The following is a 26,138-nucleotide window of genomic DNA, read 5'->3' as shown; positions in this document are numbered from 1 at the left end:
TTTAACCTCTTCCAACGGTCTGGGAACTCTCTGGGGCTCATTTTTGGAGGTCCAGCCTTGGTGCAACGTCATTCACCGGCACGAATGTAGACGTCGGGGTCCTAGCAACCCCGGCTGCAGCCGGTCCCTTCAGGGGGCTGCTGCTGTTGGTCGTTGTAAACAAACTACTACTTTCTGGAGGCAGCAGTGACTCATTCCTTCTTGTTTCTTTCCTCTGGAGTCGGAGAAGAGGTGACTAGAAGGTGGAGGCAGCAGAAAGAGCGGGAGAGAGCCAGGGGAAAGTCTAGACATCGTTTCCTTCCATTGTCTTCCCTTCCTCCTTGGCCCTCCCTGCCCGCTTCTCCCTTCTGGTGGGTGGACGTCCCCCGCCCCCATGCCTTGGTCCGGGGCCCAGAGACGATGGGGTTCAGCCCCCTCACTTTTTTTTGGCTAAGTTCACAGCTGCTAGTATTCCAAGTGCTTTCAAGCAGCCAAAGCACTGGAAACGAAACGCTTTCGGCCTCTCCCCTCCCGGAGGGCTTCCTCCTCGGGTTGGTTTGGAAACTTCACCCGGACACCGAAGAAGCTCCGCCCCGGTAGTTTTGAACCGGCCGCTGGCCGAGACCCCGCCGGGCCCCCAGGCTCTGCCCTCGGGGAGGTGGCCTGGGGCCCGTCGCCAGGCCGAGAGGGGTGGGCTTCCTTGGAGGGCAAGCCCAGATCCCCCGGGGCGTCCGACCGGCCCGGGCCTGCAGGGCGGGGTGGGCTCATGGCCCATCCCTGACTGTGAAGATCCCCACGCCCCCCCATCTCACCACCGGGGAGGACCCCTGCCCCCCTCTAACTGAGGCCCCCGGTCCTGCACCCGCCCGCGCGTCCCCCTCCACCTGGCCCGGCCCGCGGGGAACTGGGGGCACAGCCCGCGGGAGCCGCGCAGACCTCCACCCGGCCCGGCCGGCGGCGAGGGCGGCTGCGGCCTAGGGCGCCGGGCGGCCGCGAGCCTCCTCCCCCTCCCGGAAGCGCGGGGCGGGGTCCCCGGCCGGGCCGCGGGGGCGGGCGCGGGGGCCGGGCCGGGGCGGGGCGCGCTCGGCGCTCGCGGGCTCGGCCGGCGGTGCGCGCCCCACTCCGGCTCCAGGCGCCAGCGCGCGGGCCCAGGCCGCCCGGTTCCAGCCCAGCAGCAGCGGCGGTAGCAGCAGCAGCAGCGGCGGCCGCTCGCGGGGAGGCCCCGCGCTCCTCGCAGCCCCTCCCCGGCGCGGTGCATGGAGACGAGGCCCGCCGTCCGCCCCTGAGCCCGCCGCCCGGCCCAGAACCCACGGGGGGCTAGGGTGGCCTCGGGCTCCGGCCGGCCGGCCCCCCATCCCCCGCCCCCGGCCGCCCGAGGAGGGCTGCGCGCGGCCCGCGGGCCTCGTCGCCCGCGCGGATCGCCGCGGCCCGGCCGTCCCGTCCCAGGAAGTGGCCGTCCTGACCGCCATGGCTCACTCCCCGGTGCAGTCGGGCCTGCCCGGCATGCAGGTACAGGCAGGAACCCGGCCGCCGAGGGGCGGGAGGGATGCGCGGGCCGGGGCGGAAGCGGGGAACTTGGCGGTGTAAACACGGCCGCTCCCCCCACCCCCAGTTCCTCCGAACGCTGCCCCTTCCGGGGTCGTGCCGGCCTCCCGCGCCGCGCTCGCCGCCTCCGGGGCGCCCTGCCCGGCCCCGCGGCCCCGGTCTCGGGGGTGGGGTGGGGGCCGTGCAGGGACCTGGGGGGCCGCGGCCCGGAGGCGGCCCTCGCGGGTCGGGAGTCGCGGTGGTCCGGGGGGGGCGGAATGTGCGCTGCTGGCCGCGTCGCCCTCCTCGCGTCCCCCTCCCGAGGAGCAGGCCCCGCGCCGGGCCATCCCCTGGGAAGAAGTGATGTGGAGAAATGCCCTTGGAGGCCCGGCTCGCTCTCGGGGCCCGGGTGCGGGCTAGGGGTGGGCGGCGGTGGAGGCCCTGGTCCCTCCCCACCCCCGCTACCCCGGAGAGGGGGGCCCCCGGGCGCGCCCCGGCTCGTCCCGGCGGGCGGAGGAGACAGGGCGGGGAGAGGAAGGGGTAAGCGCCAGCTCCGCTTTCAGCGCGTTTGTCCGAGCGCTTCCTCCCGGTGCAGACGGACGGGAAGGTGCGAAGCCTGGAAGCCCGTTCTGGAAGGGAGGAATCGATCGGACAGCATGCACTCGGACAGCGTGGGTCCCGGGACTCTGGGCTGGACTTGGAGACTCGATTGGATCCGGCCACTGAGAGTCCCTTCCCACTAACCCTCTCCGTGCCTACTCTGTGGCCTGTTGGCCTCCCAGGGACTTAATATTATTATTATTTTTTTCTGGCGTGGGGGCGGGGAGAGACATTGAATTTCACATTTACCTAGATGTATCAACGAAAGTTTTTCGCCTTCGGGGATTATGTTTAGCCCTTTGAAAAATAAAACCACCTTCCTCGGCTAGTTTGTAATGTGTGTAAACGGGTAAATGGTGGCAAATGTTTGGGATTAAAAATCTCACGGAAGGGTTACGGTATCTCTCAAAAGTTTTGTTCCCCCCAGGTTAGCCGGGCGAGGGAACGTACGAACTTTAAGTAAACAAGCACAAGTATCCGAGTGGATTATTTGTATTTCAGTGTTCAACGTGCTGTTTCGTTTTTGTGTGTGTGTGTTTTTTTTTTTCTCCCCTCCCTCTTGAGGGCTGAGAAGTATTTGGACCACATGGGAGCCAGGAATCTGCCCCCCTCATTAGAGAGAGAGCTTTTCTCTCTCTAAATCCGAAGTAGAAAACTCGACTTCATTGTTCAGGTTTGATATCTAGAAAAATAGGAGCACAAAGTTACCTGGATTTTAGCCTTTTTTTTTTTTTTTTTTTAAGTGGAGTAACAGTTAACATTGATAACTTTACTGTGCTTAAAAAGAAAACTATCCTTGAACCTCCTGTAAAGAGCTTTTAAACAACACGCATTTAAAAACCTAAGCTACTGCTGACCGCTAGGTAGAAATCAGATGTGGTTTCTTGGTATTTCCTAAAATTCCTGCTTTGGTTTGGTTTGAATTTAGAGACAGGAAAGCAGGGTGAACTGGGTAAAAATGTATTTCTGACCAGTAGAGCAAGAAGGACCTCTTGTAATGATTTGAAAAAAACCAAAAAAACAACCAAAAACCACATTTGCTCAGTTCTTTCTTGAGATATACTCTTATGCTGTTAATCAGGTTGTAATCTAGTACACATGGCCTGCTCAGTACTACCACTGAGGTGTAGTCAGCCTTTGTGGAAAGCGAATCTATTTAAAAAGGTACTTAAAGCCTCTCTGGCTGATGCCCTCAAGTCAGTATCAGATGGTCACCAGGTGGTTATCTAGTCTCAACACTTTTTTTTTGTCCTCACCTTTTAATTTTTTGCTTCAGGAGTGTGGGCCAGAATTCTTAGTCTTGGATAAGGAAGATACATTTCTTCAAAAAAGAAAAGTTTGCCTCCCCAACCATATTTCCTCCGTAAGGTTACCAGGGAGCTGTTTTTATTTTGCTTTGTCAGTATAAAGGCTGGTAAATTTTTATTTGGTTGAAACAACTAGGTTTTCAGCTGTTGCAGTTTTAGGGGCGCGAGGTGGCTTTGGACAGTCATCCCTGTGTTTGAAGTGCCTCCATACAATGTATGATGATTGTTTCTGATGTGCCATTTGGGAAGGAATAGTCTTTCCTTCTCCCTTCCACTCCAAAAGAAAAACAACGCACACATTTTATTTTCTGCTTTGAATCAGCAGCTGCTGCTGCCCAGGGAGGCCTTCCTCAGAGTTGTTATTCAGGATTAAATTAAAGGCACACCTGCCTCGGACGGCTTTCCAGGATAAAACGGGAGGAAAGTACTAACCCACCTGTGCCCTTGCCCTGTTAATCCGATCTCCCTCCCTTTTTTCCTCTTTCATCTCCTGACCAGGATTTATGTGGAGATGGCTTAAAAATTTCAAGAAAGACAACAGAGTGGATTCAGGCAGCCTAGGCAAAGATCCTTAAAAAAAAAAAACAACCTGAATTAAAAGAATAATTGCAGTTAAAACATCCTTCTTCATTGTCTTGCAAATCATTTTTATGCCTCTTGATTCTTACTGGTACCATCTGAGGCGCAGGTGTAATTTATGTTATTTTCTAGAGGTGGAAACCAGCAGAAACTAATTGAACTGACCCAAGGTGAGAAGGTGCATTATGTGGCAATTTGTGACTAGAGACCAGGTCTTTCCTACTTTTGAACTCATACTCCTACTGGCCTTGCTGAATTACTGTCTTCTTATTACTTTAGCAGAAAGTAACATTTGTTTCATCCCTACTTGGATTTGCAGAAGGAATTAAAATATGAGATTGATATTTTGTTTGTTCCATCAGCAACTGTTATTGAACGCTGTTGTGCCAGGTACTCCATGAGGGGTTGATGGCTGTACGTCTGAATGAGTTATCCATTTTAATAACTGTTTCATAAGAGTTGGGGGTGGGGGACAGTTTTCCTTTTTTTTTTTTTAACCTCCCACATCCCAGTTTCATTAGCACTGGGGAAAAATGGAAATCACGAGCTGAATGTAGTAACTACAAATAGACATAAAGAAATTAGGTTGAGTGGTAGATTTAATAACTCCCTGTCCTTCATTGAACATTTGTTGCTTCTCAATTTAATTCAGATTAAAAGAGGAGCAAGCATCAGCTGGAGACGGCAGCACTGATCAGCTTTTAGTTGCAGAAGTTGTAAGTTAGAATTAAATCTTGGTTTATAAATTTCTATAATGGAATTTTATGAGTCACTTTAAACCTCTTTTGAACTGTGACCCATGTAAGAAATACATTTTACTTCAAGACCTGAAACTAAAAGTTTCAGAAGACAGTCCTAATCCTCACTCCTTGTGTGCTGCTGTGCGATGCGTTTTATTAAAGAGAAGAAAGGAGCTGTTGCAAAACTAAATTGATTTCACAGCTGACTGGAGTATTGTCGTTCAGTCGCTAAGTCGTGTCCGACTCTTTGTGACCCATGGATTGCAGCATGCCAGGCTTCCGTGTCCTTCACTATCCTGGAATTTGCTCAGGTTCACTTCCATTGAGTCACTGATGCCATCCGATCGTCTCGTCCTCCCACTGAAGTCTGCTCTGTTGACGTGTAACACGTGTGTTGGGCCCAGTCAGCTCTAGCCTGTGTTGAGGATGTCATACATCCCAGGCAGCGCTAGTGGTAGAGATCCCACGGTCAATGCAGGAGCCGTAAAGAGACGTAGGTTCGATCCCTGGGATCCCAGGAGATCCCCTGGAGGAGGGCATGGCCACCCACTCCAGTATTCTTGCCTGGAGAATCCCATCCACAGGGGACCCTGGTTTTCTGCAGTCCATAGGGTCACAAAGAGCCTTGATTGGAGTGACTTAACATGCAACTACATATAAGATAGTCTCATATTTGAAAGTACAGACCGTTGACAGGAAAAGCTGGAAAAGAAGAGTCTCTACTTGTCACCATCATCCTCCCATTTCTCTTGCTGCTTGGAGAACCCTTCGCTGAGAATGCCTTTTGCGAGGGGAGCGAGAAACGTTGAATGGCCATAGGCAGTGAGTTGGGACACTTCACCCGCGCTCTCGCTCCCCCTGGGGACACCCGTGCACGCTGGCGATCTGGAGACAAACAGAGGATGGCTGCACTTGATTGTGCCTTCAGCGCTCTCTGACTCTTCCCTCTGGGTGGCCCATCTCCACAGTTCTTTCCTGTTTCTGTGGAAGAGGCCTCCCCGCGTTCAGCCTCTTGACACCCTGCACCCTGGGCAGAGGTCGGTGTGAGTGTGTGGACTTGGTGTATTTGTGAGGTGGGGGGCCCTGAGGCACTGGAAGGGAAGGCCGATCTGTGGAGTGCGATCTGGCATTGGGCTGGATGGGGAGCCCGCATACACGCGGCGTGTTTCTCCAGCAGCCCCGGCAGGTGAAGCCTCCTTCTGGCCTGTCCTCAGGAAGTCTGCAGCCTAGCGAGGGCCGATCAGGGTGCTCTGCGGAGGAGGGTTCAGAAGGGTGGGGGGCCGCACACAGCAGGGCTCCGGGTTGGGCAAGTGAGCTCGAGGGGCCTCGCTGGGACCCGGAGCTGGAGCTGGAGGGGTGGCACCTGGGGTGAGGCCCTGCATTCCCTGCTGCCTGGGGCGGAGTGCTGTCAGAAGCCTGCTTCCTGCGTGTGGTGGGAGAAGGTGGAAGAATGCTGGGCGCGCTGGTGCCTGCTCAGAAGTTGGTGGCAGCTCTTCAGTGGTGAGCTTTGGGCCTCGTTGCTCCGTGGTATGCGGCATCTTCCCGGACCAGGGATCGAACCTGTGTCCCCTGCATTGGCAGGCAGGCTCTTATCCACTGTAGCACCAGGGAACTCAACCTTTGTTTTATAGTCTTTATTACTCTTTCATGCCCCTTGCATTGTTCTGACCTTTTCCCAATGCGACGTTACAAGGAAAATAAAGACACTTTGCTGTTATTGTTAGTAGCGTGTTTTTAAGTTTTTTTAATATTCATTTCAAGACTTCATGTTTCCTTTTCTCTATCAGCAAAATTTAAGAAAGTTAAGAATTTGTTTTGCGTAGTCAGCTCTTGAGGGAGAGGGTTGTCAGAAGGTTAGAAAAAAGAAAACAGCTTGGAGGAGTCCAGGACGTTTTGGTTCTAATCCTGTATCAGGGAACGTTCTTGATAGTATCTCGCATGGAACCAGTCGACCTTCAAGTAGAAATTGGTCTGATTAGATTTTTCTGGGCCAATAACATAGCACAGGGTCCTGGAGGAGGGTGGTTACGTGTCCATGGCAGCCTCCATCGCCCTTTCTTGTTCCTTTCTGTAATTTTTGTGGCCATCTTTGAGTCACCGTTCTGGTGTGCACAATGGGGCTTACTTATTTGATGCAGATTGACACAGCTTTTCAGTTGAACAGTATTTTTCTAGGACTTGGGTTCAAGTTTCTCAGGAAATGAACCTGTTGGCAATTGCTGTGTGTTTTACAGTCAACACTGAGGCCGGTCCAGGAGTCTGAGGTTTTCTTGTGAAACAGGTCGCCTTGCTCTCTTTTTGGGTAATTTCTCCCAGTGGTTCAGAGTTGCCGGCTAGGCAACTCCATACCTGCAGGAAATGGACCACACCCAACCAGCCCAGCTGGGGCTTTTTTGGTGCTTGGGCTGGGCTCAGCATTGTTATCAGTAATGGAATCTTGGGGCGGGCTGGAGTGCAGGAAATAAAAAGTTGACTCTGTTATCCCTCCATTGCTGCTCAGAGTCAGGCCCTGTCATCCGGCCGGCCCTTCCCCTCCCAGAACTTATTTGCAGTGTAATGCCTTTCAAACTCTCAGTGCCAAATGCTTTGAGGAGGACAAAAACAGGGCTGTTACAGCACCTGGCTCCTGGGTGATATGGAGTTTCCTAATCCTAAAGGGCTCCCTGGTTTCCAAGGTTTTGTTTGTTTAGTCGCTCAGTCGGGTCCGACTCTTTGCGATCCCATGGACTGCCGCATGCCAAGCTTCCCTGTCCTTCACCTTGTGTAGTTTGCTTGAACTCATGTCCATTGAGTCGGTGATGCCATCCAACCATCTCATCCTCTGTCGCCCACTTCTCCTGCCTTCAGTCTTTCCCAGCATCAGGGTCTTTTCCAGTAAGTCGGTTCTTTGCATCAGGTGGCCAAAGTATTGGAGCTTCAGCATTAGTCCTTCCAGTGAGTATTCGGGGTTGATTTCCTTAAGGATCAACTGGTTTGATCTTGCAGGCCAGGGGACTCTAAAGAGTCTTCTCCAGCACCTCAGTTTGAGAGCATCAGTTCTTTGGCGATCAGTCTTCATGGTCCAGCTCTCATATCTGTACATGACAACTGGAAAAACCATAGCTTTGACTACGTGGATCTTTGTTGGCAAAGTGATGTCTCTGCTTTTTAATATGCTGTCTAGATTTGTCATAGCTTTTCTTCCAAGGAGCAAGCATCTTTTAATTTTATGACTGTTGTCCACAGTGATTTTGGAGCCCAAAATCTGTCACTGCTTCCACTTCTTCCCTATTTGTCATGAAGTGATGGGACCGGATGCCATGATCTTAGTTTTTTGAACGTTGAGTTTTAAGCCAACATTTTCACTCTCCTCACTCACCCTCATCAAAAGGCTCTTTAGTTCCCCTTTGCTTTCTGCCATTAGACTAGTACCAAGGTTGAGAGGAGAGAAATAAGATGTGCCTTGCTTGAGACAAATTATAAAACATCCCAGTTGTGGGTTAAAGGTATTTTGTGTACACCCCACTGGGGACAGCATTCCACTTACAGACTTTCGTATTTTCAGGAGGACCTCAGTCAGTAGAAGAGGCTGTGTGTTCAGCGCCCTGTTGGTATCTGAATACATTGTGGGAACTTTCTGAGTTTTATATTCATGCTTACCAGATAGTCTGCCTGTGTTTATCTTCCCGCTTAGTCCCTTCCTGTTTTTCAAAAGACTTTTCTGGCCCTAAGATTTGAAAGGACCCCATAGGTCCAGACACTTTGTCTTATGATAATTATTTAGGATTTTCTTTTTTTTAGTTTTTATTTAAAAAGTTATGTATATGATAAAGGGTTTGTTGGAACAGAGGCAGTTCCTTGCCCTTTGCTTCCGTTTTCTCCTCCCTGAAGGCAGCCCCTTAGCTCTTGGCTGGCAGTTGCTGTTACTTCTTTGTTCACAAAGAGCATTTGCAAATAGGGTTTTCCCCTGTCTGTAGACTTTGGACCCCGACGCGTTGAGGATTTAGTTCTTGAGTCCTTGCCTCCTTCCCTGGCTTGTCCCTCCCCTCCCCATGCCCAGTGCAGTTACAGGGTAACTTGGGTCCGATGCGTGTGTGTACATTAACGGGACTCCAGAATCGCTAAGCCCAGCTGGTCATTACTAAACCAGGATTACTTTTTCAAGTCTTGTTTGGAAGTTCTTTTTTTGGAAATGTAATTGTTTTAGTCTGAGCTGCTGTTACAAAATAGCATTAAAAACCCTTAGTGGCTTAAACAAACACTTGTCACATTTTTGGAGGCTGGAAAGCCCAAGGTCAAGGCTCTGGCAGATTAGGTGTCTTCTGAGAGCCCAGGGGGTGGGGGTACTCGGGGGCTGTCCTTCCAAGGGCACCGTTGCCAATCCGCAGGGCTCCACTTTCGTGACGTAGTCATGTCCATCACACTGGTGGAGGGTTGGGTTTCACCATATGATGGGGTATGTGTGTTAGTTGCTCAGTCATGTGCAACCCTTTTCGACCCCATGGACTGTAGCCCGCCGGGCTCCTCTGTCCATGGGATTCTCCAGGCAAGAATACTGAACTATATGATGGGGTAGGGGGTACTCATAAACGTTTAGTCCTTAGCAGCACTTGTAACTCACTCAACCCCAGCCCCAGATCAGTGGTTGAAACCTTCTCTCGGGGAGTCCAGGTGGAGCACACAGGCTGTCTGTCACGTTTCACTTCTTTGGAGACTCCTTTCCATGAGCCTCTTGGCCCGGACCACCGGCATCCTGGGTCGTCTCTACCTTCATCGCCCGGATTCCTCGAATTGCTGTCTTGGGTTGGCTCGTGTTCTCTGTCTCCTGCCATCATGGCTTCCACCACTGAGTTGGTGAAGCATACCTTGTGGTGGCCTTCTTGTGAACAGGGTGCATGCGAGATAGTGTTTTTTTTTAAGGTCTTGGATATCTGCAAATTTCTTCTTTTTGCCTTTCTCCTCTGTTGATATTTTGGCAGTGTATTTAGTTACGGGTTGGAAATTATTTCCTCTAGAATCGTGACAGTGTCTCCACTGTTTATATTAATATTAAACAGATGAATAAACTAGAAGGTGAATTCCAAGGTCAGGACTGCCCAGTCCATGGTGCACGGAGGGCCTTCTGAGCCGCTGTCCTCTTCCTCGTGGGATCTTGCCTTCTGGTTTCTCTCCGTCAGAAAGAGGCGGTGTACACACACCCTTGTTTTTCTGTGAGTCTGTCTGTGACCCCCACCTCCCCCGACTTGAATACCCCTTTTCCCTCTGTCTCTCACTTTCTGGTCTCAGGGTCCTGTGGACCCAGAACCGTTTTCAGGGCAGCCCGCAGTGTCTTGTCAGAGAAACTTTTGCTTAAGTTGACTGCTGTTTGGGGTGTGCAGCTGTGGTCTGGGAGTGAGTGTGGGTGTCCTGGGAGGACGGGGGTGGCACCGCCAGGGTGGGTCAGGTGCCATGCAACCCAGTTGCCCCTGGGCGTGTGTCCGGGACGAATGAAGAGCGAGCATCCCTGTGACCCCGTTCCTGGCTCCGTGCTGCTCCTCAGACGCTTGCATTAGTGGGCACTTGGCTCCAAGGCTGCACCTCTTACTGAAAACAAAGTACCTTTTGGGGGTAGAAGCACACGGTGATAAATGAGTGGAAATGGAAAGGAATCTAGAACTTGGGGGCCGGGCGTTGGCCAGCAGCTGTTTTCAGCACAGTTTTCTCAGCATCGCTGTGAAAATCCAGTTCAGTGCGGTTGACTCACAGTTGTCAAACTGGCACCTGAACTCCTGCTGAACCGAGAGCCTGCGGTAGGAAGCCCTGTGTGCACTACCTCCCGTGTGTGCAGTGCCGTATCGCGGCACCAGATGTTTCTTGAGAGGTAATTTGAAAAGAAAAAGAGGGGTGAGTACGAAGAACTGCTTTCTTCCTCAGCAGTTGCTACTGGGAGGCGGGTGGCTTTTTCCTTCTGCTTCGCTGGGGAACCTGGAGAGATAAGCAGGGAAAGATGGTCTTTGGGCGTTCCCACGTTGATGCCTGTCAAGGAGACTGTGGGGTCCTTGTAGGAAGGGAACTTTGTTCTCTTGCTCTCCTCCCAAGGGCCCCAGGCGGGGGCAGCTCATGCCCTTGGCCTATCCTCAGGGCTTCCGCTGCAAGAAGGGCTATTGGACCAGTTTTACAGATGTGAAAACTGAGGCTAAAGGAGACTGGACTGAGGCTCCGTGCCTGGGAGCAGAGCCCTGATTTTTAGCCCTCACTCCACCAGAGTGCCTCCTACCCAGCATTTCTGATCCTGCCCCGCCGTCCACGTGGCTGCTGTTTCCCTAAGGACCTGGTTGCTCCTCCAGCTTCTCTGAGACCACCCAGTCCAGGGCCAGTACCTGCTGGTATTTGAGGGCACTTTTATTTCCATGATTTTTTTTTACTTTTGAAGAAGATTTTGTTCACGTTCCAGGGCTATTTTTAATTGACTTCCTGGAGTTCGGAGGGTGGGTATTGGGGGAGGTGACTGGTTTCCATTCTCTTTCTCTCAGTTCTCTCTGCTGAGCCCTTAGGCCACCCTCTGGGCGGGAGAGCAGCCTCCGGCCTCTGTTTCTTGCCTCTCAGGGTGTTGCCCTGGTTGTTTTGAAACGTGCTGAAGTAGTAACTGGAAAAAGCAGCCTGTAACAGTGGTTTTTCAAATTTCAGCGTTTACCCTCATCCACTGCCTGGAGGGCTTGGTAAAATGTAGACAGTCTGGGGTGGAGTGTGTGTTTCTAACAAGATGCCAGGTGTGCCAGGGCCAGGTTGAGAACCACTGCACCGCAGTTAAGAATCCTCATCACGGACGCACACTGTAGTGTCCATTTGCAGAGCGGCTCAGTGGGTAGTCAGTGCTGGCGAGTTGGGGCGTGTATTTCAGAAACCGACTTTGGAAGCACGGGTCTGACTTTGAAAGTTGAATAGGCTTTTCAGTGGAAAGAATTGCTGGACTCTAGCAACAAAGGTCCATCTAGTCAAAGCTGTGGTTTTTCCAGTAGTCGTGTATGGATGTGAGAGTTGAACCGTAAGACAGCTGAGCGCCAAAGAATTGATGCGTTTGAACTGTAGTGTTGGAGAAGACTGTTGAGAGTCCCTTGGACTGCAAGGAGATCCAACCAGTCCGTCCTAAAGGAGATCAGTCCTGAATATTCATTGGAAGAACTGATGCTGAAGCTCCAATACCTGATATGAAGAACTGACTCACTGGAAAAGACCCTGATATTGGGAAAGATGGAAGGCAGGAGGAGAAGGGGACAACAGAGGATGAGATGGTTGGATGGCATCACTGACTCGATGGATATGAGTTTGAGTAAGCTCTAGGAGTTGGCGATGGACAGGGAGGCCTGGCGTGCTGCAGTCCATGGGGTCACAAAGAGTCGGACACGGCTAAGTGACTGAACTGACTGAACTTAACTGTTTTAGTGTGTATTACACACTGGCTAAGGGGCAGAGGAAGACATGTGCTCCATGTCTGTCTGACTTTGGAACCTTGTGTTTTAAGAAATGCATCTCAGACTAGCCTTCGTGGTTCTTTTGGGAAACCCTGAGCCTAAACAAAGGTCCTGAGCCCGAAGCTCTTCTTCAGCGTTGTCAGAGTCGTCTCTCTCAACTGTTTCCATCAAGTCACCCCCTGCTTAAAACCCTTTGGTGGCTTCCTGACCAGATATAAACTCCAGCTGAGCACCCCCTCACCCTGCAGGGGACACTCCCTGCCCACCCCTCAGGGTCACCCCAGGGTCCTGTGCCTGGGAACCCCTGGCAAGCCATTAGTGTTTATATTCTATCGCCTTTTCTCCCCCCTTGATTGGGTTGTGAGGAGAGACCTGCCGTGAAGGTCCCCGGTGTCCGCCTCCTGGCTGGTGCTTGGCCCAGGAAGGGGGCCTGCTGCTGTGCCTGGTGGAGGGTGGGGGGCAGCTAGGAAACGAGTGGGCGCCCCTGGGCAAAGTTGACGCTCTTCTCTCACAGTTGTTCTGCTTAACACTTAACTAAAGATCTGCATGTCTCTGAACTGAGAATACTATTCCAGACCAGTACTCTTTTCCATGTTTTGGAGGTCAGAGGTTTTGTGCTTTTGTGTAGAATTGGTTGATTTGATTTTTTAATTAAAAAACAGTCGATTTCTGTGTTGTTTAGTTGCTCAGTCATGTCCCACTCTTTGCGACTCCTTGGACTACAGCCCGCCAGGCTCCTGGGTCCATGGGATTTCTCAGGCAAGAATACTGGTGTGGGTTGCCATTTCCTTCTCCTGGGGATTTTTCTGACCCAGGGATCGAAACCTGAGTCTCCTGCTTTGGCAGGAAGATTCCTTACCGTCTGAGCCCCCCATTAGCGGCCCTTTATTAGCGTGTCCTGTGATTAGCTAGACTTGCTTATTTGAGGGTGGTTTTTGGTGGTGGGGAAGGGGTAGGGGACTTTTTCTTTTTTAACTGTGTTGTAATTTCTTTGCGGTTCATTGGGCATTTTCCAGTATGAGGGTGAATGGCATATGAAGCAGATTTAGGGGATGAACTGTATCCAGAAAGGCGGTTGTGAGGTCTGGGGGCTCTTCTCTTTCCTTTGTTAATAAAGGATCTGAAGGGTTTCTTTTTTTTTTTTTTAAAGCCAAAACAAGAAAACCCCTTTTGTGTCATTCAGGATGTCTTCCTCCCAGTGTCTTCTTCAAGAAAAAATGAAGTGCTTACATGGAGTGAAACTGCTTGGATTTCCTGGCCTGCTGACCCAGGCTGCCTGTATTTTTCTGTGCTGTGGGTGGGACATGCTTGGGTCTGAGTGGTGGGGATCTCAGGTCACCCTCCCCAGTGGGCCTGGGGCCTTCAGCGACCCCAGCACCAAGCCTGGCTATTGCGGGCTGAAATTCTGTTTCACCATACCGTGAAACAGAGCCATCTTCTAAAGTGATCACATATTCTAGAATAGTTTTTAGTGGAAAAACAGTTTTCCCAGGAATCTACACATTTCCTGATCTTGTGGATCAGTTACTGCTTATGTGAAGCAAACGGTTTCATGAGAGGAGGCCTTCTCAGCTCTCCTCCCCAAATAAATACATACTGATATGTGTGTGCGTGCCTATAAAACGAGTTTTCATTTTTTACTTCTTTTATATTTCCAAAAGGAATAAAATAAAACCCTCAACATCCTGAAAATTAATGGGAGTGAAAAGTTATTAAGTTGATAAAATACTTTTAAGCGTGTAAAAAAAATTACTTATTTTAATTGGAGGATAATTACAATATTGTGATGGTTTTTGCCATACGTCAGTATGAATTGGCTGTAGTTATACATGTGTCCCCTCCATCCTGAAAACCCCTACCCCCTCCCTCCCCACTCCATCCCTCCCAAGTTGTCACAGAGGACTGGCTTTAGGTGCCCTGCGTCATACATCAAACTCCACACTGGTTATCTCTTTTACACATGGGAATGTATATGTTTCAGTGCTCTTCTCTCAACTCATCCCAGCTTCTCTTTCTCCCACAAGCCTATTTAATGTGGCAAAATTCTCAACATTCTGAGATATTTTATATTTTATACCTAGCCTGTTGCATCAGTTATTTCTTTATATGTTAGCTGAAGCCATTAAGTGATGCGGTTTTTGAAATTCCATGAAAACGATTCTCTCTTGGTTCATCTTTTTGCATCAGAGCAGCGATGATCCAGTTCAGAAGGGGTGGGGATGGGGTGGGAGGTGCTGGGCAGGGCGGTGGTGGGGTTGCCTTGAGGACTTCTGGCCACTTTGCACATCATGAAGTGGGGGTTTGAGGAGGAGAGTGTCTAACTTCCTCATGTTAAGTCCAGAAATGGAGGAACACCTTCAGTCCATTGGCCATTAAACTGCTTTTAAAGCAGGAGCATCTGTAAACCCACCTCTTGAATACAGCTGTCTTCCAGTCGTCGTCTTTGTACGCGTGTCTCTCTAAGTGAAGGCAGTCACACGAAGGTGCACTTGGTGTATTGTTTTCCATCTAGAAATGGATCGTGAATATCACGCCCGTTTCCCTGCAGTTTTCCTTGTGACGATTTTAATGGCGTTTCTGACTCACCTCCTTAACGTGGGGCCTGCCCATCCTCAGGACACAGAGTTCTAGCCAGAAACGCGTTCCCGTTTGGCTCTGCTGGTGGAGATGGAATTACCTTGCTGCTTTTTCCTTTTGCCTTTAGAGAAAGAAAAATTAGTCATCCTCCCCCTCCCACAACAGTGTTATTGGAAAGCACTGGTTGTTGTCATTTAACAAGTTTTTGTTGGTAATTGCTTCACTTAACACGAGTGAGTTAGATAGCTCTCCTTGTGTTATTACATATTCACTCTGGGCCCCTTGCCCTGTAACAGTCGTGTGGACAGGAACCTGCAGAGACTGTGCGTGTGTATGTGTGTGTACACGTGTGTGTAACAGCATTGTGTGTGTGTGTGTGTACACGCGTGTGTAACAGTGAACATTAACTCAGAACAACACAGCCGATCTCCTTTCCTGACTGCCTGTCCTCTGTGGATGCGGGATGTGGAGTTCTGCCTGGCTGAATCGCATTCTTCCTGGTTGTTCTTCAGATGGATATTTTGTGTATGTGATAAAAGTCCTAGTTTTAAAACAGCTTTTTATGTCCTGCGTGTCTCTTTTTAGTCTTTGAATGAAAAGTTGTAGAAGATGTAGAAATTAGCAGGTGTAATAATAGGTGCAAATATTGTGACTTAAAAATTTAATCATTGCTGCGAATGAACAGTCCTCCCGCCCCCCAACCCCAGATGAGGATGAATGTGTCTCTCCCTAGTTTTGTCTTGAGTGATGGGGCCTCAGTCAGTGAAGTCACGCAGACCGTGCGTACATGTTTTCTTTCTGCCCTTCTTTCAGCCCGCGCACCTGAGCGAGGCTGTGCTGGTGGTAATGGCGCCTGCCTTGCCCGAGCCACTTAAGGTTTTCCCGACATGTGGGTTCTGATCAGTTTAGGTCTCCCCACCTCCAGGGGAGTTACGAAAAACTCTTCGGTCCCAGAGACTTTGAGGATTCAGTTAAGGGGCACTGACCTGCGTTACTGGATTTCTATCATGTTTGATGAATAGAAAAACGTAGGGAAACATACACAGCAATGATATGAAAATACAGCATGACTGAATTTTGCTAGAACCGATTTGCTTTTTTCTTTATTCAGACTTAAAACATTTTTCCTTATTGTGTGACTGATTGTCTTCAGTTATTTGTTTCACTCTTACAAAAGTGATCACAGAAAGGGAAACTGTTGGGGAAGAGAACAATGAAAGAAATAGAGGACGTGTTGTCAGACTTTATAAAAGAGCTTTACTATTTGAAGCTGAAATTCTATGTAGTAATGTAGTCAGTGTGTCCATTTTACTTTATAGTACTTTATAAAACACAATTAATAAGGGATTTATTAATGTTTTTATTTGTAATTTCCATGATCACCTCTGTTACAGTTTGATACAAAAAAAAAGCAGATTGATTTCATGTGTCTGAAATAAAGTTTAAAATATGGGCAATCCCCAAGTACATTTCAGATTTCATTTGTAAGTTTGTTGGTTATAAGTGCAGCCTGTTTTTTTTTTTAACAGAAATGAATTTGTAAACAGTGGTTAAATTGTGAGGCTAGGCTTGAAAAGCCTAACTGACTGTGAGTTAAGAGTTTCTGGTTCTTCAGGCAGGAAGCTAGTTGGTGTAAGAGAGCTGGAAAAGAAGGAAGATTTTTCTTTGCAACTCTTGGTGCAGGCCTGGTTCCGTGCAACATCTGAGTTCAGGTTGGTCTCTCGTCCTACTGGGCCTCCCTGCTACTGCCAGGACCCTTGTTCTCCATCCTTGGATGCGTTCCTCATATTGCATCTCTGGCGTGAGCCCCTCTTTGCTACATTTCATTGAGAAGTTCTCCGTGAAAGTTCCTATTCTTTGTTTTAAAATTGATTTTAGTTAGTCGTTGGGAAAGCATTTATACAAGTTCATACCGGTAGCAATCTTCCTCAGTGAGAGGAAGAAGGTATGTTGATCTAAGCAGATGCCCAACAGGTAGAATGTGAGGCAGGGAAGGACTGATGGCATGGGCCAGGCATGATGTCTAGGGCTGCAGAAGAGTCTGTGCTGGCATTGATGAGGAAGAGGAATGATAACCCTGACTTCAGGGAGCTTACAGTCTAAGAGCAGAGGCATGCGAGTGAACGCTTTCACTGGTACACATGCAGTTGTAGAAGGAAGTATAAGGCCCAGAAGTAGCACCGAGGAGGAGTAATTATATTGAGAGGTGGCAGTTTGAAGATCAATGAAGGAAATGATGCCTGAGCTCTTTTTTAAAAGAAGGCACAAGGAATCCGGGCTTCCCTGGTGGCTCCTGCAGGAGACCTGAGTTCGATCCCTGGAGCAGGTGGGTGGCAACCCACTCCTGTATTCTTGCCTGGTTGAAATCCCATAGAGAGAGGGGCCTGGCGAACTACAACAGTCCCTGGGGTCGCAAAAAGTCGGCACGAGTGAGCGACCCCCGCACATACACACAGAGGGAATCTAGACAGAATAGAGTATTTAAAAGCATAGGAGGGTTTTTTGGTTTTGTTTTAATAGCACAGAGTGTTGGGAAAAGGGCAGGGAATTCAGTTTTGCAGGACTGTTAAAGAACAAGATAGACGAAGTTGAAAAGGGAACCAGCTCATAAAGGACTGTGCTTAGCGTTTCGGGCTTTGGTTAAGTGATGCAGCATTGCGGAGAATGTTTGAAGGGGCAGAATGAGACCAGTTTTTGTTTTGACAGTTTGGTGCTTGGACTGGAGGAGGGGTGGAGGGTTGGCTGTTGATGGACTGTTGGTGGACAGAGGTCTCATATGTGGATGGGATTCAGGAGGGAGCTGTGGGCGGAATGAGCCGGCTTGGTGATAGGGACTGGGCTGGAGGGAGGGTGGAGTCCGGGCATGGCCCCTCGGGATCTGGCCTGGGTGTGGGGGTGAGTGAGTCACGGGGCCACCTATTGGCATAGACGAGGAAGAGGCTACACAGATAGAGTTTCTGTTTCAGAGGACGGGAATGCAGGTGGAGGGACAGAATGGTTGGTTACGTGCATGGGCCTGGAGCTCGGGCGAAGAGTCCAGGCTGGGGACTGACCAGGCTACTGATTTATGAATGAGGTCATCAGGGTGGTTAGCCTCCTGAGGAGGGGCGTGGGCACTGTGGGGAGGGCTGTTGGAGAGGGCGTAGCCCTCGTTCAGCTCTCAGAGGCATCTGCTGTCCCACCCCGCTTTACCTGTTAGGCACCTGTGAGGCCTTCTGCGCTGAGCTCTGCTGCCGTCACAGCATCAGTGATTTCCATCCTGGCCCCAGGATGGGGGGCGAGGTGGGCAGGGAGGGGCACCGTGTGGCTTGTCTGTCTGTCCCCAGCGGGAACAGTTCATGAGCTGATTGTCCAGAAGTCCAGAGCAGCTTGTCGTTGCTTGGGTGATGGGAGTTTGATTAGATAAACCGTATGCCAGCGTTCCAAATACCTAGTACAGACTTAGTTTTGACCCCGCCAGTCTTGGATGTGTAGTTTGATGAATGGTATGCCTGAAGTGGCTCAGAAAATAACTTTCTGAGCTGGAGAGCAGAATTTTCCGAGAATGTTGTTCAGACGTCTCAGACCTCGGTTAAACTTGCAGAAATCGTTGTAGAAGCCCCTTGTTGCTCAGTGGATAAATCTTGTCCAACTCTCTTGCGACCCTATGGACTGTAGCCAGCCAGGCTTCTCTGTCCATGAGCTTTTCTAAGCAAGAATACTCGAGTGGGTTGCTGTTTCCTTCTCCAGGGGATCTTCCCCATCCAGGGATTGAACCTGGGTCTCCTGCATTGCAGGCGGATTCTTTACCGCTTAAGCCACTGGGGAAGCCCGTCGAAGCCTCTAGGTTAACTTTAACCCCAACCAAGCTTTCTTGTTACCCCAGACGGGTGATGCTGGGTTTCCTGTGGTGCTTCTTACCTGGCCTGGTGCAGCCTGGAGAGTAATAGGGAAAAAGGAAAGCCGTGTTCGGGGTGGATTTTTTTGGATTATGTTATTAAAATAATTCTCTTTAATAGTTGTACAGGTTAAGCATCCTAAAATGCTAGTTTTAAATGAGAAGGGGATTTTGGAGTTTGAGTCGGTTTACTTTTAGTTTATCTAATCTCTGAGGAGGCACGATATTTTAGAACACTTGGGGGTCTGGGGGGTGTCCATTTATAAAACTTGACAGGTTAAATCAGATCTCCTGTTTTATTACAGTTTTAGCCAAAGGTGATTTTAATAATTAAAGTGAAGTGGCCCATTTAAAAATTCCCTTCGGTAAAGAGCAGTGGCCGTAAGTGTTTTGGGGAAGTATGGACTGGCTGGGGGAGTGGGTAACTGGAGCAATGAAGATTACTCATTTTTAAAAATAAACTTTATTTTTTTAGAGCAGTTGAGGTTCACAGCAAAATTGAGCAGAATATGCGGAGATTTTCCCAGGCCCTCTGTGCTGCTCATCACTGTCAGCCTCCTGCACCGGACTCTTGTAGTTTTTTATTAGGGATGAACCTTCTGTGACACATACTTGTCACCCAAAGTCCATAGTTGCCATGGGACAGCGCATTGCAGTCTGTGGGTTTTAATAAATGTGTCAGGACGTGCATCCTCCCTTCTGGTGCCCTGCAGAAGAGTTTCACTGCCCTAAAACATCAAGGAGGGCGTTCTTAAATGACGTCACTTTCATCCGACTGAAGTGGTTTTCTGTGAATGTACGCCATTTCCCAAACCTCATCAGCTTCTGCAGTTTCTGGTGTGTCTTGGGTGGTGGCCCCGCGGTTGCCTGTGTCCCTGTGACCACGAACGCCGCTCACACTTGGGGTTCTCGGGGCGCCCAGACCCAGTGTGCCACTTCAGAAAGAAGTGAGTGACTCTTGGCAGCCACCCCCCCACCCCCACCCCCGAACCCGACAGGGAGATTCTGTGACAATGCACTTCTGCACAGCTCATTTCGGTTCTTTGACCCTTCAATTACTTTGAGACTAAGTTAAAAATCTAAGTGTCCAAAAACTGAAAATGGAAGCACCTCCTTCTCTAAGTAGGTTCCTCCCCTTTTTTTGTCTTGACTCCCTCATTCTGTCCTTTCCCAGCGGGGTTGAGTGGATGGAGCTCTCCCTCAGGGATGGATGGGTGCTGACTCAGCCTCTGTGGGGCTGTGTGTGTGTGTGTGTGTGTGAAGAAGGGACAAACACCCACGTGGTGCACACCCCACTCCACCCCTACCCCCCCGCCAGTGTAAAGATTCCTATTAAAAAAAAGTTGAGCTGTTAAAAATGTTACTGTATTAAAAATATTATAACAGTAGTGTATAATCGTTAAAGAGAAAAAACAATGCAGGATTGTATGATTTTGTTCCCCAGGGGAGTAACATATGTTGAAGGCAAGGAGTCTGGTTGTTGAATTGCAAAGGTGTGCTCACTGTCTTGCGTTCAGAACTGAAGGGAAGGCTGGGGTTTCCATTTGATGGTTTTTTTTCTTCCCTTGTGCAGCAGTTCCATCAGAAATGTCACTAACCTCTAATCAGGACCTTTGAAGCAGTTGGGTTTCTCCCAGCACTTAAGTGCTTTTCATGTTCCTAATGAGACATGAGACTCATTCGTCAACCAGCAGAGGCTTAGTCTGCTGTGTTAAGGCGCCATGCTCGGGGCTGGCAGGGGCGAGCTGTGCCCGCTCTCCTTAATGCACTGACAGCTATGGGCAGGCTCCAGTGAGTGACGGCAGTCTAGGGTGATGTAACTGAAGTGAGTGAAAGCGAAAGAGAGGAGGCCTTAGGCAGTCTAGGGTGAGAGAAAGTGATAGAGAGAAAGGAGGCCTTCCTGGAGCAGGCGGCACGGCACGCAAGTGTGTATTTGAGCAGTTCTTCAAGGCGCTCTGGTGGGTCAGCACTCTCCAGGCCGACGGGTCTGCTCCGCGAATTGGCTGTAGGTTGGGGTGACTGGTGTAGTAAGGTGACGGGTTTTCCTTGCCTTCTCCCACTTGAGATGATGGGGAAGAGCAGGTGCGGGGCACTGTTGGTTTGGAGTAGGATACAAGTGTTGAAAAACGAAGGGGAAGTGTGATGGGGGCTTCAGATCAGGTGGTCTCTCCTGACTTGGATGGACAATCCAGACCAGTCCTGAAGGGGGCTTAGCTTCTTTCTGGTTTGCTTGAGGAAGAGGTAATAAGGAGCAATTGGAAACCTGGGTGGGCTTGATACGTACGGTATTCTGTGTGTGTCTTTTTTTAAAAAAAAGTTGAGCTTAGTCTTCATTCCTGATTCAGAAGAGAGATGTTTTTGTTTCCTTTTTTTAAATTGGACTGAACACACTTGAAGCAGAGTAGACAGTGTAGATGGTCTCATTTTCTTGTGCATAGTTAGAATCGGGCCGCTCAGACAAGACAGGACAGTTCTGTTTTACAAAAATGACTAGGAAGTTAGTGATTTTACATGGGAGCCAAGAGCCCTGGGGCTGGTTGCTCTGGTCCAGGAAAAGGATGGCTGTGTCCGTGAACCCTTACGGGAGGCCAGGGTATCAGGAAGCACAGTTAGACTTGGTGACAGTTAACTGGTCGTTTATCTTTTGAGAAGACAAAACTATAGGGGGGAGGCTGCTCCTCTTGAAAGTGGGGCAGGGAAGAGGGGTAGGAGAATCAAGCTTTCATGTTTTCTGAAGAATTAGCTCAGTTGGCAGCAACCAGTGGTGAAGTTTTGGTGAGTTAGGGTGACCACAGCCCCTTTGCGGAGGATGGAACTCGGCTGTCGTGGGGGACCCTGCAGAGTCACAACCCCAGTCACTAGAAATAATGTCGTTATGAGTTAAATGAGTGAGGTTCCTGTAGAAAAAGTCAGGGTCATTCAGTTAAAGAGTTGTGAGGGGTGACAGCCTGGTCTGAGGTTCCGCAAGCAGAAGCAGGGAGGGAAGAGGTGTGTGGCTGATGGAGGAAGTCGCTAAGCTTTGTCGATGGTTAGCTGATGATATTTCAAGGGGTTGCAGCAAAAAGTCCTTCTCGCTGAAGCCTTTGCGTTTCCCAGCCTGTGTCACCTGTAGTCTCAGGATGGAGCTTCCCATGCGGTTGTATTAGCAACAGCCCGGTTGCAGAGGCCTCTGAGTCGGGACCACTCTGGTCCTAAACCTGGGTCACGATTCCAGGCTTGTCTACTTACTGTTACTTAGGGTTTGCCTGAGAGATCAGAATGCACGTTGAAGGTCATGCAGTAGATTAAGTAGTTCATTTGTGTTTCCTAGAGAAAGACTTGGCATGAGGGAGGCGAGTGATGTGTGTATGTGGTCAGACGTGCTTTGAGGATAAACCCTTGAGATGGGTCAGCTGCTTGACACTTGGTGATTTGTCTGTCCATATCCAGCCATTAGTTGAAATTTACAGGGTGCCAGTTGTCTGCATTTCAGCGACAACTGCATGAAATTTGGCAGTCATGAGGCAGAAGAGGAATGCAGCTAAGGCTTCAGGTCAAACTGGAGTGGGAACCCAGGATCATTTGTTATGTGCAGCTTTCAAAGTTAATTTTCATATTTTATTCTCAGGAAAACTATAGTATACATATATGCGCCTTTCTGTCCTTTTACAGTTGAATAAACTAAGTCCTAGAGAATCAACTCACTAGTACGGAGGTGGGTTTGAACCCGGGCATCTGGCCTTGGGCGCCATGTTCTTTCTTCACACTGTGCCCGATGTTGCAGTGGATTTCCGTACTGGAGTGGAGACTTAGAGTGTGAGTGGAGTTCTCAAGGGAGAAGGGAGGGACTGGTGACCCAGCCCCATAGATGGCATCCATTCCCTGAGGGTTTGGTTGTTGTTGTTCAGTCACTCAACTCAGAGAGTTGACTTTGTGACCATGACCTCATGGACTGCAGCACGCCAGGCTTTTCTGTCCTTCACCATCTCCCAGCGTTTGCTCAAACTCATGTCCAGTGAGTCTGTGATTCCATCCAACCGTCTCGTCCTCTGTCGTCCCCTTCTCCTCCTGCCTTCAGTCTTTCCCAGCATCAGGGTCTTTTCCAATGAGTCGGTTCTTCTCATCAGGTGGCCAGTGTGGTGGAGCCAGAGGGTTTAGCAGCAGATGGTTGAGTATGGGTAAGACCGCAGCTGGGGGCCCGATACATCGGAGGGATTGACTGAAGCTGTGAGGCTGACATCTAGAAAAGGTTAGCTGTTTGTGTTGTGCTTTTCTTTTCAGTTTGTTCAGTTTTGGTCAGGAGGAGTCGGTAATAAGGCCAAGATTATTGGGTTGATCGCTAAAAAAACTGGGGGCCTTGCAGAGAAAACAGTGATGGGCAGTTAAAGCTGACAGCTCCTAACCTCCCCTCTGCCACTCTCATGGCAACCATACCCTTTTGAGAGTCAGCAGACAAAAAGGTGTCTCACTGCAAATACGGGGAAAGCATCTCACAGTCAGTACCCTGTTGACGTTTTCTTTTTATGGGCATCCTTTTAAATTTTTACTTATTTTTGGCTGCGCTGGGTTTTCCTTGCGGTGCACGGGCTTCTTTTGTGGAGCTCCGGCTCTTGGTGCCCGAGAGCTGCCCAGCAGTTGCAGCTGCTGGTCTCCAGAGCACAGGCTCAATAGTTGTGGCGCACGGACTTTGTTGTTTCCTGGCATGTGGGTTCTTCCCGGACCAGGAATCAAATCCGTGTCTCCTGCATTGGCAGGTGGATTCTTTATCACTGAGCCACCAGGGAAGCCCTGTTGTTAAGTTTTTAATGTAAAAAAGTCATGCCTTCAAACAACCCTGGTGGCTCAGACAGTAAAGTGTCTGCCCGTGACGCAGGAGACACGGGTTCGATCCCTGGGTTGGGAAGATCCCCTGGAGAAGGAAATGGCAACCCACTCCGGTACTCTTGCCTAGAAAATGCCATGGATGGAGGAGCCTGGTGGGCTACAGTCCATGGGGTCGCAAAGAGTCGGACACAACTGAGTGACTTCACTTCTCTTTAAAACAAGTATAGAAGGAAGGAGCTCTGAGGTTCTTACAGGGCCCCAGGGATCAAAGCTCTAAGAGGGTTCACATGACACTCACAAAGAGTCAACGTGTTATGTTAGTTTTTAGTTGAGAAAATCCGTCTTCTTGGCTCTTTGGAGCTTGCTGCTTGGTTCTCGGTGTCTTTTTGGAAGTCAGAAACGGGACTTAAGTCTCCAGGCTGGAGGTTGTAGCACCTGCACTTGTGGGGTTGGAGATACGCAGGCTTTTTTGGGTGATAAAGGGCCCTTGTCTTCGGGGTGGCTGGAAGGAGGCCTGGCGAAAGGAGAGAGGGCAGTCCTCAGCGGGCGAGGCTTCCGCTGCCTCCGAGAAGCACCGGAGTTGGCCTCTGTTCACCGTGTTCTTGGCAGAATCGGTCACCTTGCGGCGATACATCCACAGCACCTAAGCTTTTTGACAGATCTGATAATTTCATCATTAAAAAAAAAACAAAACGGAAAAATCCAGAAAGGCTTTTAAAATGAATGATTCAAATGCTGCTTGATTTTGTGACATTATTGGAAAGAAGGAAAGCAGGTGTTTGACAGCGGAGGGTGGGAGGCTCTTTCCATCTGTGAGCTTGGCCCCTGGAGAGCTGCCTGGACTGGGAGGGACACCCCTGGCAGGAGAAGACCGTCTTCAGGGAGAAGTGATCAGTGCCCCGCGCAGGCCCCCAGAGGGCCTTCGTCGGGGTCTGTGGTGGGAGGCAAACCTCCTCTCATCGGCTGGACTCCTGCATCCGCCTCGCATCTGTCTTGTCACATCTTGTTCTCTGCCTGGAAGTGAGAAGCCACTTGTAATTAATTGTGCTGTCTTTTAAATGGAACGATGTCATAGAATGTAATTTATTTCTCTTCTTGTTCTCCTTGAGTGCATCCTAGAACGACAAAGATTTTAAAAGGAGTCCCGAACTACCTGTCTCTTGAGGAATTCCTATGAGCTCCCAATTTCTTTACACTTCCATGTTTCCTGTTTCGCTTTAGGAAAAAAAAAAATTAAGTGGATTTGACAATAAATGCAGCTATGGCAGGAATTACGTTTTCCTGAGCTCTATCAGGTGATTTCTCTCTTTCGGTATTTTTGTTTTGTATACTGGTTCTCCTTACGGGGAGAATTACTTAAAAGTAACACAGTAATTAGTGTTTGGTGTAATATAATTCCAAATGTGTAATCTAATACAGAAGGACATTGGCTGCTTTTAGCTTCTTTATTATTGTCCAGATTGGTTTAGGGTAATGGGGTTAGAGATCTCTGATCTTCTGTAGCCAGAATGCATTAATCCAAGGATTGTGGACTGAAAACTGAATCTCCTTCCTGAACTTTAACACTGGCGTTTTTTGGTCTTTTAGTGTGTGTTCTGTACGTGATTCTGTTTATTAAAAATGGAAATGATATTGTTCTGCTCTTAGTAAATTCGCAAAATAAACTCGTCTTAAACAATGGGGACGATGCAGAAAAGCAGATGAAGTGAAACAGAACCACTGCTAGCATTTCAGTGTGCATCCCTCCACGTTTTTTCTGTGACTGTGTCACCTGCCCCCTCTCCACACACCACAACAGTTGGAGGCATTCTGCCTGCTGCTCTGCATTGTGCTTTTCCTTCTTAAACATCGAGATGCTTTTCCATGTCAGTAAATCAACACTATTTCGAGTGGCTGCTTGGTATTTCATTGTATGACTGCAGGGTAATTCCCGTAATTAATTGATGTCTGCTTAGGTAATTTGCAGCTTAAAAAGAAATTATGGAAATCTCCAATGACTCTGTGAATCTTTCCACTCGTCTTAATTATTTCCTGAGGATAAACCAGAAGTGAGGTTTTTTTTGCTTTTTCCTTATATCCATTTTTAGGTATAATACATATGTATATGTGGAATCATCTTTGCTTCCGTATCTAGCAGCTTCTGTGTTCCCTTTCATCTTTGCAGTTTTTCCATTTTTACACGATTTTATTTTTGTTCTGTCATTGTTTTCGGCAATGTCTTGTCTACTTTTTTGCTGCTCTTAATGTGATATTTATTTTGGTAATGATTTTATTATCTCTGTCTCCAGCCGTGTTGATTTGGAGATTTTGAAAAGAGAGTCCCACTTTTCTTTAATTTTGAGTCAAGAAAAGTATTTGTCTGAAATGTCTCCCCTCTCCCTTGGGCATTCCTTCTGCCTTTTCCCTATTGCATTTTTTCACCGTCCCTTCCCTCTTAGAGGCGTCTCTGCTTGTTTCTCTGGGGCTTGCTCTGGCCTGGGCGTCTCTGGAGGGGGCAGTTCCATCTGTCCGGCAGGGTGCCCAACGAAGTGCAGGGCCCCCAAGTCGCCTCTGTCCTGTACCCCTCTCCTCTGTCCAATTCGCTCTTCCTCCAGGTGACTCGGCCAGCATCTCCTAGTTTGATTGTAGATGGACCTTTTTTCTTTTTCTTTTTTTTTTGACCTTTTTTCTTATTTTCATTTTATTAACTTCACTGTGGATCAGAGGAGAGCAGCGTAAACGT

At 49.2% G+C, this 26,138-nt stretch overlaps 1 protein-coding gene across 1 annotated transcript in view; it reads left to right on the top strand.

Annotated features, from left to right (window-relative positions):
- The first annotated feature begins 1,051 nt into the window (after positions 1 to 1,051).
- The window catches only part of STK24 (serine/threonine kinase 24), a 93,335-nt gene continuing 68,248 nt past the window's right edge, over positions 1,052 to 26,138 (top strand). Inside the window, exon 1 of the mRNA XM_070800415.1 lies at positions 1,052 to 1,488. Coding sequence (XP_070656516.1) covers positions 1,447 to 1,488 — 42 coding nt within the window. The 5' untranslated portion in view covers positions 1,052 to 1,446. The remainder of the gene's footprint in view (positions 1,489 to 26,138) is intronic.

Source organism: Bos indicus, chromosome 12 (assembly GCF_029378745.1).
Source record: "Bos indicus isolate NIAB-ARS_2022 breed Sahiwal x Tharparkar chromosome 12, NIAB-ARS_B.indTharparkar_mat_pri_1.0, whole genome shotgun sequence".
In the NCBI taxonomy this organism is placed as follows: domain Eukaryota; kingdom Metazoa; phylum Chordata; class Mammalia; order Artiodactyla; family Bovidae; genus Bos; species Bos indicus.
Note: the sequence above shows the minus strand (reverse complement) of the source record. Positions and strands in the feature narration are given on the sequence as shown.